Below are 17,444 nucleotides of genomic sequence, written 5' to 3'. Positions count from 1 at the left end.
AGGGTATTGCAATCCCATCCATTTCCGCCCCTGTTTGATCTCATCTCCTCCTAGTTTATGTTCCCTCACCACATACTCAGCACTTGGTCTCACCTAACATTTCCTGCCAGGCTTCACCCCTCCTGCCGTGACGTCCCACTTGTTCTTATTAAATAGGCGATTGTGACTTTTGAGTCTCTACTGTTATTCAAATTAGACTGTCTTCTCTCAGTTTGTTGATCTCAAGTTTGCTCCAGATTCGTACACTTTATAAACCTTGTAGGTTCTCCTTCCTCAGGTGCCCAGGGGCTCTGTGGGTCCTGCAGCTCCACTCGGCCTTCCTGAGTATCCCTTGTTCTTCAACAGTAAGAGCTACCTCCCTCCACTCTGGGGCCAAGCCCCACCCCTCTCCTCTCCCCAGTGTCCTCTGGGGAGCTCCTGCTGGTTTCTCCCACCCCTGCTTCCTCCGGCAAGTGTCAGGCCCTGGTGCAGGGCTCAGAGCCTGCCTGCCCTGCGGATCCCTTCAAAACAGTGATCACAGCATGTTCTGATTAGGGACATCATGTCAACCTTTCCTGCTAAATGGTGATTATAGAAGTTGGAGCTGGTCCAGCCGGAGTATGTGTGTGTGTACATCTACCCGAATTTATTTCCAACATTCTTTTCTGCCAGATAATTTGTGGGGCGCTTCGTACTTTATTCAGGGCCAAAGTAGGATTTTTCAAAATTAGTTGTAGAGGAGGGAGAAAGAAAATTTCCAGTAGTATGACATACATAGGTACATAAATATGAATTAAACGATTGCATGGGGTCCCCAGTCATGATTACTGGAGTCATTTTCAGCCTGCAAGCATATTCCTGCCTTCTCATCTTCAAGCTTCCCTTGGAATAGCTCACTCGTAGTAATTCTTAAGGTCTCATTTAATACACAATTTTCACAGGAAACCCTTCCTTTACTCTCTCCAAAACACTTGACTATTTGAATCCATGAGCGGGTTACTAGAGAAAGACCCTTGGAGTTTCAGAGGCATCCTACATTTTAGTAAATGTGAAGGACTGATGTTTTGTTCTTGATGAAAGTGCTCAGTAGCATATGTCCAGTGGATCTGAGTACACTGCTACTGCTTCTTCTTAGATAGACTTGCTACTGCATTTCCATGTTGCCAACACAGCCACTCAGTGACGGCCTGCTGAGTCCCTGTCATGAGTCAGGGGCTGGTTTCACTGTGAATAAGGCAGGCTCCACACCTCTTTCTTCCCAATGTGGCTGTGAAAGAGGCACCCATCCAGGGCGCCTGAGAGTGCAGCCCTGCAGGAGGCATGCTGGGCAGTCACCCCTATATAAGAGGAGGAGGAAGGAAAAGAAAAGACTGTGGAGACTCCCAGAAAGGGCTGAAAGGGAAGCGGGGAAAGCGATTATTCAGAAGACACAGAGGAAAAGCAGCCTTGGGAAAAAATAAACCATGAGTACCAGAAGATGCAGAGAATCACGACCTCTAAGAAACAGAAACAGGACATCAAGAAGCAAAAAGGCTGCTCTAGAAGACAATGGAATAAGATGACAAGGGACGCCGAGGAAATAAGGATTACCAGAAAACTGAGGCTACAACAGAGAAATAAAATCTGCATTGGAGGCAGTAAAAACCAAAAGTGACATGGAGGCGAATTGACAGAGTGGTGTGGAAAAAACATTTCACAAGCCATTTAATATATGCAGAAAGATCTAAGAGCCGAAACAACACCAGGGGAGGAGGCGGGAGAATAGGCAAGGATCCTCAGATTTGGAAGTACAGATAGCCCCTGAAGTGGAAACAGTACTCACCGTGATACCAACCAGAACTAAAGAGACTTGTTGAGTTGGAAAGGGCTTTTCCTGTATGCCAAGCAAAATCAGTAAAGGCAGATTCCCACTGAAACACATCACCAAGAAACTTATCCACAAGGGATTGAAAAGATTAAGTATCTGGGCAGAAAAACTCAAGCTACCCTTCTCTATGGAGGAAGAGATCAAAAGCCAGCAGCCCACAGATTTCTCCTCTGGAACCTTGAATTCCAAAGAGATGGAGCTGAAGCACTAGAGTTTTAAGGAGAAATGTTTGGGATTGTCACATTCCCAAACATTCAACTAGGCAGGTTGGTTTGTTGTTAATGTGTGAACTCCTGTCACTAAAACAACCACACACTGTCATGTGTGACAAAGCCCACTGACTCCAAAAAAATAGCTTGGATGGGATCTGGTTCTGAGATGCAGCCTGAGGCTGACAATCATCCCTGCGTCCACACAGCATGGCCACAGCCTCCCTGCAGATCAGGGAGCACCTCACCAAGCCTTCTCCCCAGAGCAGCAGGGAGGGGCCGGCTGTGCACAGGGTAGGATCCTTGTCCTGAGAGGAAGACTTTAAAAAACCAAGTCTCTGTTCTTTCCCACAAAACTACAACCATCCCAAACAACCCACTGGGCTTTTAAAATTTTTCAGTGGTAAAGGTCTAAAGAATTATGTTACACACCTTTGAAAGCAATAACAAAAGCCATTGGGCTTCTTTTAATGGGAAAGACAAATAAACCAATTGGTGGCAGAATTATTGGCCATGAGACACGGCTGTTATCTCTAATGTAGAACTTGTGAATGTTTGTGTTCAGTCCGCTTAGTCAGTGTGGGAGAAGGAGCTCATGAGAAGAACAAAATGAAAAAAAGACGAGGAACACACCCCAAAATATGAACATTGCTTAGTGCTTAAGGTTAGCATTTATATACATAGAGAGATATAAACATACAGCCAGCCCTCCATAGCTACAGGTTCCATATCCGTGGTTGGTTGAATTGATAGAAAACATTCGAAACTCCCTCTCCCAATAATAAAAGAATAAAAATTACACAAAATTTAAAAAACACAGCACGACTACTATTTGCATAGCGTTTACATTGTATTAGGTATCATAAAGAATCCAGAAGTGATTTAAAGTTCATGGAGGAAGTCCATAGGTTATATGCAAATACCACGCCAAGAAACTATGGCATCCCTGGATTCTGCCATCTTTGTAGGTCCTGGAACCAATCCCCCACAGATACTAAGGGTGACTGTTTTACATGTATATGAAGACAGATACATACATAATACTTCTACAAGGAGTGCATACATAATCAGGAAAGAAATTCATTTTTTTTCTTGCAGAAAGAAAGGGACTAGAGTATGGCGTAAGAGGCGCGCGAGGCTGTCCTCCACCCCTCCTTGAGCCTGTTATAGCTTCACTGTTGCCTGCTCCTGAAGATAAATGGCTTTGCTTTTTCAGAAGGGATTGGGCCCAGGAAAACTGCTTCTCTGGGAGTCGAGTGGGGTGTGTGTGTGTGTGTTTTCTTATAAAATGTTTCAAGCATGTTTTCGGTGAGACAGTTGTATCCTGAGGCCCAGCCATAACGCTTTGTCCTGTTTTTCTCTGAATGGCTGGGCTTCCCAAGAAGAGATAAACCCTGGGAGCGAAACAGCTGGCGGTGCCTCTGCCCTTCTTTCCTCCCAAGGAAGCGCATTGTTATTAACTGGGAATTCTTTATAGCCGGGCTGGAGGAAGTTTTTGGCTGTAAACTGTCATGCACTGCAGCCTTCGCTGAAAAGGCGGAGGGAGTGGGCCTGGTCCTGGGAACTGAGGAACAAAGATCAGAAAATCAGCCACAGAAAGGGGAGGAAAAAGAACCGTTAGAAAGCGAAGACAGGTGACACTACACAAGTGCTGGCCAAAGTCGGTGACTTCCAACCTCTACCTCCCCCGACTTGGGTGGTTCAGTTCCTGGGTCGTACTCTTCAACGCTTCGGACATTCTCTCTGGAAAGAAGAAATTTTATTACGCATGTTAGAAACGGAACATTCTTTCCTGCTGAGGTTGTATTCTTATTTGGCCGTGCCCCTCCTGTTCGGAACAATTTTAGGGGGATCTGCTAAATCCTCCAGTCTTCTTTGGCGCTTCCCGACTGTGGGAAAAGTGGCCGCGACTCCGTCCGAGCGCAGGGAAGGATTTGGCCTTCGGGACACCGCAGAAGAGGTTTCGATCTAGTGCCTGAGGTTCCGAGGCCCTCAATTGCCCGGGACCCACCCTCGTTCCTCCTTCACCTCCCCTCCACTTTTCCCTTTTATCCTATCCTTCGGAGGCCCTGGGCCAAAGCGATTACCTCTTAGACATTTTAATACCCGGAGTAAGGAGAGTGACACGCACCACGCTCTCCGCCAAAGCCCATGGCCCGATGGGCCAATGAAGGCGTGTTAGGAGGGTCCGGCATCAGGAGCAAATGAGGTCCTTTTGGTGCCTCTTTCCAGAAGGAGCGTCCCCCCTTGGGTCAGCCCCTTGGGAATATCCATGCATCCCAGACAACAAAAGACCCTGAGAAATGCGGACCGAGACAAGCCGCCCCGGCTTCCTGGCTCCTCGGTCTAAGTTGGAGAAGGGCCTGAAGGAGCCGTGTCCCCCCGGGGCGGCAGGCACCCTCTCCCGGGACTGGCTCCTGGGAACCCTCCGCACACCGCTAGGCGGGTTGATCCCTCAAGTCCCGGGCGGGGATCCCTCGGGCGGCTTCCCCAGCCATTCCCGACCCCGGAACGAGCCGGGCTGGGCGAGGGGCAGGGGGCAGTGGGGACTTAGTGCGGGGCGCAGATACCATATCCGCGGGAAAGCTCCCTTGCTGGGGCTCAAGACTCCTCTGAACCCGCTGCCCCACCGGATGCGCCGACTTTCTCCAGAGGGGCTGGGGCTGAGGTGCCCGCCCAGGAGACAGGGAAACTGAGGCTGCTACCCCAGGCCCTCGTCCAGCGAATGGCGAGGTGTGCAGAAGCGCAAAGCCAGGCCTTGGAAGCGGGAGCTTCTGCCTCCTTCCCCCTTCCTGGGCTCCCGTTTTAGGAGGAATGTTACTGTTTAAAGAGACCCCACTGAACTATTTCCTGCTCATTGTCACCTCTCCTTCGCTCTCCTCGCGTAAATTCTCACCGAAAGGTAATAAAACAACCGCTGTTGACACCGCTTGGCGCTGGGCCGGGCGCGGAAAGCGCCCCGAGTCCCGCTCGTCAGGGACCACCCCGCTAGCCCCGACCCTCTCCCACCTTCTGCGAAAGCAATGACACAGCAGAAACCACGCACACGCCTGGGCACACTCGGTGCGCGCGCAGACCTCGGCATCAAGTCCTGTTTTTATAAGGGAGCGAGGAGGACACTTCCCAGAAGGGGTCGTTTTGCTTTTGCTTATTTCCATCCATTTCCCTCTCTGCGCGCGGAGCTTCCTTTTCCAGATGGTGAGAGCCGCGGGGACACCCGACGCCAGGGGGGGCTGATCCACGATCCTGGGTGTTCGTGACGCCGCCTGGGGCTCCGTGAGCGAGGGACGTGTGGGGACAGGTGCACCGGAAACTGCCAGACTGGAGAGTTGAGGCATCGGAGGCGCGAGACCAGCACTACTGGGGCGGGACGAGCGCGGCGCATCCCGAAGCCCGGCCGAGTGCGCTAGTGCCTGGGAGGGGAGGGAGGCGCGCCTGGAGCTGGGACAGGTGAGGCCACGCGGAAGTTACAGGCTGGAGCGGCTGCGGGATCCGGGCGCGCTGGAAAAGCGAGCAGGATCCCGCGCGCGGGAATCGGGGAGCATCGCAGGCTGCCGGGCCGCCCCTCGCGGAAGCGTGGGCTGGGGCGGGCCGGGGCGTCCAGCTCACCTTCCTCCCGGGCTTGCCCCGCCGCTTTGATGGAGGTGCAAACATTTGGGGAAGGGCGGGGGTGTAGGGGCTGGGCCGGGGCTCGGAGGGCTGGGGCCCAGGATTTACATGAAACAGGCGTGCGGGAGCCCATTGTTGGCCCCCGGCCTCCCAGACCCGCCCGGCCGGGTCTGATATGGCCGCTCTCGGCCAATGGGCGGCTGCCCGGCACTTCAAAGCGTGCGCGGCCCAATCCGCCGAGCCCCCCATCGCTGCCGCCGCGGCTCTATTTATGGGGAGGGCACTGAATTTCGGTCCCCAGAGACCTACTCTAGTAGAGCCTTGGGGAGTTCAAGTGGAATAACCTCTCCCCACCCCTCTGCCCCTGTCCCCTCCCCCCACGTCTTGATCCGCGCCCTCCTCCCGGGTCTGTGCTGGGACCCGGGAGCCGTCACAGGTCTCCGCCCGAGGGGCCCCTTTTCTCTGAAGGGCTGCGGCCAAGAAGGGGGAGGGTGGCTCTCAAGTAGAGAGTCTGGGCTTCGGGGACGGCGGGGAGGGGAGCCGGACAGGAGGATGAGCTCCCCCGGCACCGAGAGCGCGGGAAAGAGCCTGCAGTACCGAGTGGACCACCTGCTGAGCGCCGTGGAGAGCGAGCTGCAGGCGGGCAGCGAGAAGGGCGACCCCACGGAGCGCGAACTGCGCGTGGGCCTGGAGGAGAGCGAGCTGTGGCTGCGCTTCAAGGAGCTCACCAACGAGATGATCGTGACCAAGAATGGCAGGTGGGTGCGCGTCCGGAGCCCGCGTGCACCGCGCTCTTCAGCGCCTGGGCATCCTGGGGGGCCTGGCAAGTTCCTGGAGGTCGAACTCTTTTTCTCCTGGAGGAGGGCTTTGTGTTTGCTCCCTCTCTGGTTAACTCCCTGGAGTGCATTTCTGCAAGCCCCTCTTTTGGGGTTTTCTCCGCGGAAGCTTGGGGAGGAGGAACGCGCACCCCAGGGTCCCGACCTCGAAGGCATCCGCCTGTCTCCTTGGGTTGTGGTCTCCAGCATTGAAACTCTTTGCCAGGTCCTCTCCGCCCTTGCCTCCCGAGGCCGTGGAGATGGTGGGGAGGCCACCCGGACCTGGTAGGGCTCGGGGAAAGGGGAGCTTGGGAGTCACCCTTGGACGTTCCCCAGGGGGCTCCTCCAAGCCCCGAAATAACAGAGGCCTCTGTGCCCAGTTTCTGCCTCTGGCCTACCCGGTCAGTGTCGGGGTCCTCCTGCGCCCGCCCCGTGTTTTCCAGGCGGATGTTCCCGGTGCTGAAGGTGAACGTGTCTGGCCTGGACCCCAACGCCATGTACTCCTTCCTGCTGGACTTCGTGGCAGCAGACAACCACCGCTGGAAGTACGTGAACGGGGAGTGGGTGCCCGGGGGCAAGCCGGAGCCGCAGGCGCCCAGCTGCGTCTACATCCACCCCGACTCGCCCAACTTCGGGGCCCACTGGATGAAGGCTCCCGTCTCCTTCAGCAAAGTCAAGCTCACCAACAAGCTCAACGGAGGGGGCCAGGTAGGTGTGCGGAGCCCACCAGGTCTGGGACGAACGAGGGGGGTCCGCGCTACGCTTCTTCTCCGGAGTTGTGGGAAGGGACGATGCTTGAACGGGAGGTGACGTCTGCCCTGGAGAAACTGCCACAGCCTTCTCTAATAAGGCCTTTAGTGCTGTTTATACTAAGCTGATAACATCCACGCCTGGCGAATGGGGAGCGGGAGCACTCCCCTTTGAAGGTCTGGAGCTTTGGGGGAACTTCTGTGCCTAGTCCTAAACTCTCCTAGGGGTGGAAAAGATATCAGCCTTGATGGCAAAGTCGCATTTAAATTTAAACATGCGCCACAGTACTTACTGCGTGGAGTCTGAACAAACTTGTAAAGTCGTGCTTTTCTAAAGAACATTCTTCAGTCGGGATTGTTCCTGGAAGACCCCAGGTTAGGCAAGTTGCAAACAAGCCCAGGCTTTTAAAAATGTCTATAGCCTTCCTGGAAGCCTTAGTACTTTATTCCACCAGGTGAAAGGATTTTTGTGACGAGCATTCATTACTTTTAATGGTGTGTAGCATCTCCCATCCCGTTTCCAAACAAGCTGTGGGAATAGCACATATACACCGCGGAGAAGCCTCCCCTGGTAGAACCCCACTTCCCTCAACAGTAGAGACACTTTCCTGGGATCCAGAGGACTTTCTGCATCCTGGAGAAATGGAAGTTTTGCCGTTTTAACGCAGGACTTTCAGTGCCACCAATCCTGTATCTGTCTCCCTCAGATCATGCTGAACTCCTTGCATAAGTATGAGCCTCGAATTCACATAGTGAGAGTCGGGGGTCCACAGCGCATGATCACCAGCCATTGCTTCCCTGAGACCCAGTTCATAGCGGTGACTGCTTATCAGAACGAGGAGGTGAGAAGGACAGAGGGGGATTGCTTTCCCGGTGTGCTGCTCGGTGGAGATTCTGGGGGAGTGGGGAGACGCGCTAACCGCACCCAGAGCTCGGAAGGCTTCCTGCCCCTTCAAATAATTTTCCATAACTTGAAATGGAAGCACAGGGGACAACTGTTTAAAATAAGTCCCTATTCAAAATTTTCCCCTTGAATTCTCCATGAAAGTGTGTAAAACTAGAAACTTCTCAATGCTCAAAATCAAAAGATCCATAAAGCATTCAGATTAAATGGTGTGAGAATTTCTTGAGAACAAGATTTGAGTGAGAGAGGGGCATGTCCTTTCTTGGAAATCTTCCCCAAAAGGTGGGGTGGGGGGGCAGGCCCTCAAATCTCTGCAATGTGAAGACTCAACTAGATACAAGCTACTGCATAGGTGCCTGTAAATTTATCCCTAAGCCCAACCCCAAAGTACTGCAAATTGGGGATTAGTTGGATACCGTTGTTGGTGTTGACGGAAAACTAGAACTTCCAGGTCACTATTTCCTGAGCGGCCCCAGCTTATGTTTTCAGCCATTTTTGATTTATACACATGGAACATTGTTAGTGATAGGTTAAATTTATTGTGAATCCCACTCAGAACATTGACATTGAAAATTTTTCATAAACGTGCTACTCTTTACAATTACTTTATTTTCAGTTCCAAATAGAAAACTGTATGTGGAAAGAAGTCTGATTATATTTGAGTATTGAAAAGTGGTACTGGCGTCTCTCAATTTCTTGGTGCCAAGTTAAATTCCCTGACTGATAGGGAATATATTAGTAAATGCAATTTCTTGTTTTTCAGATCACAGCTCTTAAAATTAAGTACAATCCATTTGCAAAAGCTTTCCTTGATGCAAAGGAAAGGTGAGAGAATTCTAACTATAAATACCCTTGGGCAAAGAAGTATGCAGAAAGATGATGTTGCTGCACACCCTCTTTTCTGAATTTCCTTCTTTTTGACAATTCGATATACTTTTTTTTTTTGTTTGTTTCCATAGAAGCGATCACAAAGAGATGATGGAGGAAACCGGAGACAGCCAGCAACCTGGGTACTCCCAATGTACGGTTTGTTGCACTCTGTCATGGCATTCTGTGTCATCCGGACTAGACTTGCTGAGAGCTGGGAAGTGGAGATGGAGAAGACAAGGGGGTTTCTGGGTGCACCTGAAATGTGAGATCACCTTTCTGTCGTTCAAGGCTCTTTGCCCTGTGATGTTGAAGCTGTGTTGCCCATCTAACCTCTGCTCTAACTGGGGCTGTGGATACTCTCCTTAGTGCTTTTGTTTTGCCCTCAGGCAGCTGCCACCATGCCTGGGGTGGATCATTGAGACCTAGCTGGGTGTTTACACTCTCCTGTATTGGGCAACAGGAGAATCTAGCTCATTACATCCTCTTTTAGGCTTTCATTAATGGTTGAAGAGCCATTTTTCCAGTGACGCTTAGGAACAAAATTTTTCCTTAGCCCTTTGGTTCTACGAATGACTCACCAGCTCCTGCTGGTTTTGGTGGAAACAGTGGCTCTGAGGATGAGAGAGTTGGATTTAAGTCTAGCTACCTCTAGGAGTTCCTGGAGTCAGAGTGCAGGATAGAGGATTATATAGCAGCATCTGTTGGGAGAAACGCTCTGTCTCACCCTAGGCCATCCTCTCCACCCTGGGAAGGGACTTGGAGATGTTAAATAATGAATGCGGTAGCGCTGGCTGGTCAAGAGGCTGGATGAATCAACAGGGCACACTCCTCCTTACACAGGCGTTTTCTATTCTGAATATATTTTTCATCATTTCCTAGGCTGATTGAACAACCAGAAGGGCAGTCACTTGAGCAGAGTGAGCCACTGCTCTGGCCAGGGCCGGCTGGGCAGCGAGGCACGTCTGCACCCTTCCTTTCAGTGCTGCCTGGAGAATTGTTAGTAGTTTGGAAATTGAAGCCAGAGTTGTTGTCCCCCTAGGGGTTGCTTTTTCTCATTCAAAACAACAAAGCTTAAAGAGTATAGAAGAGGCTGGGCACGGTGGCTCACGCCTGTAATCCCAGCACTTTGGGAGGCCGAGTTGGATGGATCATTTGAGGTCTGGGAGTTCGAGACCAACCTGGCCAATATGGTAAAACCCCATCTCTACTAAAAGTACAAAAATTGCCAGGTGTGGTGTTGGGCGCCTGTAATCCCAGCTACTTGGGAGGCTGAGGCACAAGAATCCCTTGAACCTGAGAGGCAGCGATTGCAATGAGCCAAGATCACACCACTGCACTCCAGCCTGGGTGACAGAACAAAACTGCCAGTCTCAGAGGAGAAAAGATGAGTGGAGAAGAAATTGTAGTTTTAGAGGAAGGAAGGGGAGTCTTGCAAGCACTTTCTGATTCTCCTGGGGCAAACGGGGGGAGGCTAAAGCAGGAGAGTGAGCAGTAAAGGGGTCTATCCCCAGCTAGGAAGGCAGCTCCCAAGTCTCTGTGGGTGGTAGGAGGAGAAGGGGAGGGCACCCTTGTCTAAGCACCATCTCACCTCTCTCAGCGTCTCTCACCTGCTCTCTGCCTGTGGTTACATTGTATTCATGCTCAGGGGAGGAAAGCTGACCTGCCTTGGGGAATAGTAAATCTCAAAGCAATCCAGAGGATTCTCAGGAGGAAACAGCTTAGGTTGCCTGAGGCCAGGCTTCTGGGTTTACTCAGGTAGGATTGGAAGCCTTGGGTAACCTGTGGTAGTGAGTGTGGGGCTGATGGCCTCAGAGGTCTTGAGGCGGACTGTGTCTTAAGTATGAGACACTCAGGGTGCTTCCTCCATCAGGGGTCCCTGAGGGGAAGGTGGGAAGTCCCTGGCCTGCGCTCTGCTCTCTGGAGTGGTGGAGGGAGAGTCCCTGGCCTGGGCTCTGCTCTCTGGAGTGGTGGAGGGAGCATTAATGCTGGTTACTCAGCTCTCTCTCTCTTTTCTCACAGTAGGGGGGTGGCTTCTTCCTGGAACCAGTACCCTGTGTCCACCTACAAATCCTCATCCTCAGTTTGGAGGTGCCCTCTCCCTCCCCTCCACGCACGGCTGTGACAGGTACCCAGCCCTGAGGAGCCACCGGTCCTCGCCCTACCCCAGCCCCTATGCTCATCGGAACAATTCTCCAAGTGAGTCCTAAGCCTCATTCTGCCAGGGGTTGGTGGGTGGCCGCAAGACCACTTTGGGAAAGGCATTCTGCAGGGGTCTAGAATCTAAAAAAAAAAGAGATGGTTTCCTGGAACCCACACCCAAGCCCAGTTTTTTAGTAGCTCAAGAGATGACCTTCAGTTTGTGTCTATGCCACTGCCACCGCTGGCAGAGCAGCCACAGAGACCCAGATCAGAGGCTTGCATCCTTGCATGGGCCTTAGAGCTGGTGCTTCAGCTTTTGAAAATGAGAGATTCCTGGGCCACTCCACAGAACCATGGTTGATCCTTATAGGAGGAGAGCCCAGGATCGAGTCTTTTATGAACCTCTCTAAAGTGACAATGATGAGCAGCTAGGCTCAAGAATTCCTGACTAGACGAGCGATTCCCTAAATATGGTGCCCAGGCCAGAGCCTCAGCACCACCCGCGAGTGGGCACTGTCTCAGGCCTCACCCCAGACTGACAGGCAGCAGCTCTCGGTGGAACCTGCAATGCGTGCTTTCAAAAGCCCTCCAGGCCATTCCGATGCAGGCTCCAATATTAGGAACACTGGGATAGACCATAAAGATCCCCTGGCCTAATTCTCTCTATAACACTGTATATGTCTAGACTTAATTTTGTCTGACTCCAAAAGAAGGAAAATAGCTAAAGAACACCATAAAACAATTAAGCAATTAAAGCTGATTTGAAATGGAAGGACCTTATTGGGTTAGGAAGTCATTGGGACTTGTTCAACCAGAGGCTAGACTCCGAGGCAGGAAGGTTTTAGTTCTAATTTTGCCTGGAGTAATGGTTTCTATCGCCCATTCTTATGAAGCAATCACTGGAGAAAAGGCAGGGTAAATATACATTTATTTTTAAATATAGGTAATTCCAAGTCGAGTGATTGTAAGATTCAATGTCTGCAGGGCATCTACTGATACGATGATAAGGGAAAAAGCTTGGGTTACCAGGGTATGCTTTCAAATACATACATTTGGCAATAAATCTTAGCCCCTGATAACCACATAAAAACTAATGGATTGTTTTCTATAGTTAATGTCCCAGGTACATTTTGTTGTCAGTGTTAGGTAGCTTCAGTTATTGGTGATATTTCACTGTACTTTCTTGTTCTTGGAAGACACCATCTATAAGTGCGGTTTCTTACCTTCCCCCCTTAGCCTGTTCTGACAACTCACCTGCATGTTTATCCATGCTGCAATCCCATGACAATTGGTCCAGCCTCGGAATGCCTGCCCATCCCAGCATGCTCCCCGTGAGCCACAATGCCAGCCCACCTACCAGCTCCAGGTAATGTATGTCCAGGACATGGTGCAAAGCATCCTGGGAGCTCTGCCTGTGACCTCACGCTGTTCCCATTCCTATGGGCCCTGAGTCCTTATTCTCCTTGGCCCCTGTGGGTGGTTGGGTCTTTATTTAGAATTCTGTATTAGCCAGCTATGCCCAGGGATCGCAGGTGACATGACTGCGGAGTTCCTGTTTGCAGTCTGTTTGCTGGAAGGATTGGGCTCCTTTACAACCGAGGTGTGGAATGGGAGCTGTGCTATCCCATCCCTGAATGAAACCAGGGTCCCCATCCTGGTTCTGCCACTTACTGGTTCATGTGATGGACAAGTCTCTTAGCCTCTCTGAGCCTCAGTTTCCTCACATATAAAAGGAAGGTGGTAAAAAAAGTAACCCAGCCTCGGCCTGTCTCCTACAGGGTTGTTGGGATCAGTAGGCAGAGCTTAAGGAGATATTTTCAGAACCTTTTCCAACAGGAGCTATTAAATTAAGGAAATAAATGTGTTGGCTTTTCTATGGATACAGGATTGAAGTCTTTAATGTATGTGCTGGCTAACTGGTAACGAACGATGACTATGTTGTTACCAACTTGCAAATTATGCAGAGGGAGAATGGCTTAAAAATCAAGCAGGCTGGTAAATGTCTTACATTTCTTCATAGGATGAATATAAAAACCTAAAATACCAAAGCTAGACGTCAACCCTCATTTTCCAGGGAGGAAGGAGGGCCAAAGATACTAAATGACTGGACCAGCTCACAGCAGAGCGAGCCTGGAATTAAGTGATCTTGACCTCAAAGGCAATGCACTTCATTTTCTAGAATACCAAAATATGCCTGAGATCTTAATTCTTGTCTAGAAAACAGTTCCTTCATAATAAGAATTCCATTGCCTGTGATTAGAAACAGAGCAACAATGCATAAACAAGTGAAGCTTTCATGGGCTCCAAGAGCATCGCCCCAGAAGCCTGCACCCGATCAGATGACCGGCACACTGCAAGCTGCTGACAGGGGCCCCACCCAAGGGTCTCAGTGTGGCTCTAATTGGGCATCTTAGAACCTGAAGCTTTCATCTATAAAATGGCATAATAATCTGCCTCGATTAACTCAGACTTGTTTAACAGTGTGGTGATGCAACATAAGGTCTCATTATGCACTTACAGAAAGACAAGATTATTTCCCAAAATAAAATCTTACCATAATTGAATACTATCCACTTCCATGTGCTTAGACTGGAGAATTCAGTAGTCATTTCCACCTTCCTCATTTTACACGTTGAGAAACGCAGCCTCATAAGTAGTCTCGGGCGAAGTGTAATGCGACAAAACTAGGTAAAGGAGGAACTGGGGATGGCTTCCTAGTCTGACTGCCAGATGCTTTTCTTGCTGCCGGGCACCATGCTAGCACACCTATGTACTGAACAGGACGAAGTGCAGGGAACTGTGTCTGGACTGGAGTTACTCTAGGGAATGTCTGCTGCTTAGTGTTTTAGGAGAGGCCGGTCTTCATTGTGAGAATGACTGCAGTGTTGGGGGTGGGGTGTGCTAGATAAAAACATGTGTACTTAAGCCCATCCTCAGTAACTTTTGATTGAGAATATCCGAAAAGTTTTCTTCTGAATGAGAGTGCAAAACTACTGGTCTGAGTCTTTCTTTTCTGTTTTGTTTGTTTGTTTGACGGAGTTTCGCTCTTGTTGCCCAGACTGGAGTGCAATGGTGAAATCCCAGTTCACTGCAACGTCTGCCTCCTGGCTTCAAGCGATCCTCCTGCCTCAGCTTCCCAAGTAGCTGGGATTACAGACATGCACCACCATGCCCAGCTAATTTTTTTGTATTTAGTAGAGATGGGGTTTCACTATGTTGGTTAGGCTGGCCTTGAACTCCGGACCTCAGGTGATCCACCCACCTTGGCCTCCCAAAATACTGGGATTACAGGCATCACCCACTGCGGTCTGAGTCTTTCACAGGGAAACTTAACAGCGCTCTTCCATGAGCTCTGAATATGTGAATAATCTTTTCAGTCATCTTCCTGATGATTTTGTTTCTTATTAATAGATACGACAGTAATTTCTTTTATTATTATTATTATTATACTTTAAGTTCTAGGGTACATGTGCATAACGTGCAGGTTTGTTACATATGTATACTTGTTCCATGTTGGTGTGCTGCACCCATCAACTCGTCAGCACCCATCAACTCTTCATTTACATCAGGTATAACTACCAATGCAATCCCTCCCCCCTCCCCCCTCCCCATGATAGGCCCCGGTGTGTGATGTTTCCCTTCCCAAGTCCAAGTGATCTCATTGTTCAGTTCCCACCTATGAGTGAGAACATGCGGTGTTTGGTTTTCTGTTCTTGTGATAGTTTGCTAAGAATGATGGTTTCCAGCTGCATCCATGTCCCTACAAAGGACACAAACTCATGCTTTTTTATGGCTGCATAGTATTCCATGGTGTATATGTGCCACATTTTCTTAATCCAGTCTGTCACTGATGGACATTTGGGTAGATTCTAAATCTTTGCTATTGTGAATAGTGCCGCAATAAGCAAACGTGTGCATGTGTCTTTATAGCAGCATGATTTGTAATCCTTTGGGTATATACCCAGTAATGGGATGCCTGGGTCATATGGTACATCTAGTTCTAGATCCTTGAGGAATCGCCATACTGTTTTCCATAATGGTTGAACTAGTTTACAATCCCACCAACAGTGTAAAAGTGTTCCTATTTCTCCACATCCTCTCCAGCACCTGTTGTTTCCTGACTTTTTAATGATTGCCATTCTAACTGGTGTGAGATGGTATCTCATTGTGGTTTTGATTTGCATTTCTCTGATGGCCAATGATGATGAGCATTTTTTCATGTGTCTGTTGGCTGTATGAATGTCTTCTTTTGAGAAATGTCTGTTCATATCCTTTGCCCACTTTTTGATGGGGTTGTTTGTTTTTTTCTTGTAAATTTGTTTGAGTTCTTCGTAGGTTCTGGATATTAGCCCTTTGTCAGATGAGTAGATTGCAAAAATTTTCTCCCATTCTGTAGGTTGCCTGTTCACTCTGATGATAGTTTCTTTTGCTGTGCAGAAGCTCTTTAGTTTGATTAGATCCCATTTGTCAATTTTGGCTTTTGCTGCCGTTGCTTTTGGTGTTTTAGACATGAAGTCTTTGCCCATGCCTATGTCCTGAATGGTACTACCTAGGTTTTCTTCTAGGGTTTTTATGGTATTAGGTCTAACATTTAAGTCTCTAATCCATCTTGAATTCCTTACTCCTTATACGATACGACAGTAATTTCTATACATCACAGGATGTGCTTGTGAATCCTGTAATAATCTGGAGAAAATGACGGTTTGAAAGAAAAAACGTCCTATCACACAGTCACTCCGAATGGGATTTCTGGTGTGTTTTTCCGTCCTTAGCTGGCCCGCAGCCCCTGCCCAGGCCCTGCTCACTGGTGTCTTTCTGTTGCAGTCAGTACCCCAGCCTGTGGTCTGTGAGCAACGGTGCCGTCACCCCAGGCTCCCAGGCAGCAGCCATGTCCAACGGGCTGGGGGCCCAGTTCTTCCGGGGCTCCCCCGCGCACTACGCACCCCTCACCCATCCGGTCTCGGCGCCGTCTTCCTCGGGATCCCCACTGTACGAAGGGGCGGCTGCGGCCACAGACATCGTGGACAGCCAGTACGACGCTGCAGCCCAAGGCCGCCTCATAGCCTCATGGACACCTGTGTCGCCACCTTCCATGTGAAGCAGCAAGGCCCAGGTCCCGAAAGATGCAGTGACTTTTTGTCGTGGCAGCCAGTGGTGACTGGATTGACCTACTAGGTACCCAGTGGCAGTCTCATGGGTTAAGGAAGGAAATGCAGCCTCAGTAACTTCCTTTTCAAAGCAGAGGAGAAGCACAGGCCGCGCTGTTCCCCGGAGTCCCAGCACCCCTTGCTCACACCTGCAGTAGCGGTGCTGTCCCAAGTGGCTTACAGATGAATCCACCTATGGAGATGCTGCAGTCGGCCCAACCTGATTCACAGTGAAAAGATGTTTGCCAGGGTCCAGAGACTTTTTCTGGTGTATTTCTCATACGCTGTATTGGCAACTTTGGCACACCAGAATTTGTAAACTCCACCTGTCCTACTTTAGTGAGATAAAAAGCACACACTCTTAATCTTCTTCCTTGTTGCTTTCAAGTAGTTAGAGTTGAGCTGTCAAGGACAGAATAAAATCATAGTTGAAGACAGCAGGTTTTAGTTGAATTGAAAATGTGACTGCTCTGCGCGCTAGAATGTGTGTATTTGGAGCACATGTAGCATATCTCTTGTGTTGTTAAACTATAACTGTTTCATACTTTTCTTTTGACAAAGTAGACAAAGACAATCAGCAGAAAGCATTTTCTGCAAAATAAATGCAATATGCAAAATGTGATTGGTCCAGTTATTAGTCAAGCCTCTCCTTTTGTGAGTATTTACTGTTTATTGTAGCTGGTGGTAAAGACCTTATCCCCAAAATGCATTTTAATCTATTACTGACTTTAATATTGTATCTAATTTGTTGCAAAACTGGAAGTGAAATTTGCATAGACTTAGTGCTAATTGCCACAGCAATTTAAAAGATGTCAAATAATATTTAAGAGATTTACTCAACATCGAATCATGAATGACATGGATAACGACAGAACCTAGAACATACTGATGGCTTCAAGATGAATATAGGATGTCCACCCTATTCAAGCTAAAGTACTGTACATAAAATAAATGGATAAAAAACCACCATTTGTCAATGTAAAGCGTAGTTACCATAGTACTTGGAACAAAATGGCATTTGTAAATGTCTTTCCCACTGCTTTTTCTCAAAAGCAAAACAGAACTGCAATGGTGCTAGATTGGGACAATTTCTCCATCTAGTGGCAGAATCCTTAATGTTGACCCTACTTCCAGCTTAGTATTCCAAATCTTGTAT

The 17,444-nt window shown here is 49.3% G+C and overlaps 1 protein-coding gene and 1 long non-coding RNA gene across 4 annotated transcripts; one reads left to right on the top strand and one right to left on the bottom strand.

Annotated features, from left to right (window-relative positions):
• Positions 1–2,695: 2,695 nt before the first annotated feature.
• Positions 2,696–5,718, bottom strand: LOC126953785 (uncharacterized). Its single transcript, XR_007725360.1, has 4 exons — positions 5,665–5,718; positions 5,133–5,556; positions 3,732–3,798; positions 2,696–3,612 (listed from the first exon to the last, which is right to left on the bottom strand). It is a non-coding gene; the product is annotated as an uncharacterized LOC126953785 (long non-coding RNA).
• On the top strand, positions 5,181–16,905 carry TBXT (T-box transcription factor T). Of its 3 annotated transcripts, XM_050789398.1 has the most exons (9): positions 5,181–5,505; positions 6,133–6,422; positions 6,923–7,187; positions 7,936–8,070; positions 8,896–8,957; positions 9,092–9,153; positions 11,022–11,198; positions 12,378–12,507; positions 15,966–16,905. In XM_050789398.1, the coding sequence occupies exons 2-9, from the start codon at positions 6,217–6,219 to the stop codon at positions 16,237–16,239; spliced, it is 1,311 nt and encodes a 436-aa protein (XP_050645355.1). In that variant the 5' UTR covers positions 5,181–5,505; positions 6,133–6,216; the 3' UTR covers positions 16,240–16,905. The 3 variants fall into 3 exon arrangements, with proteins under 3 accessions (XP_050645355.1, XP_050645357.1, XP_050645356.1); XM_050789400.1 differs by lacking the exon at positions 11,022–11,198; XM_050789399.1 differs by lacking the exon at positions 5,181–5,505 and having other exon boundaries at positions 6,071–6,422; positions 11,025–11,198.
• The last annotated feature ends 539 nt before the right edge of the window (positions 16,906–17,444 follow it).

Source organism: Macaca thibetana, chromosome 4 (assembly GCF_024542745.1).
Source record: "Macaca thibetana thibetana isolate TM-01 chromosome 4, ASM2454274v1, whole genome shotgun sequence".
Classification (NCBI taxonomy): Eukaryota; Metazoa; Chordata; class Mammalia; order Primates; family Cercopithecidae; genus Macaca; species Macaca thibetana.
The sequence above is the reverse complement of the archived record's forward strand: the minus strand, read 5'-3'. Positions and strand labels throughout refer to the sequence as shown.

Coding starts and splice junctions, on each gene's coding strand:
- TBXT (XM_050789398.1), top strand. CDS start 6,217: ATGAGCTCCCCCGGCACCGAGAGCGCGGGAAAGAGCCTGCAGTACCGA. Junction 8,071..8,895: donor CTGCTTATCAGAACGAGGAG/GTGAGAAGGACA, acceptor CTTGTTTTTCAG/ATCACAGCTCTTAAAATTAA. Junction 8,958..9,091: donor TTCCTTGATGCAAAGGAAAG/GTGAGAGAATTC, acceptor TTGTTTCCATAG/AAGCGATCACAAAGAGATGA.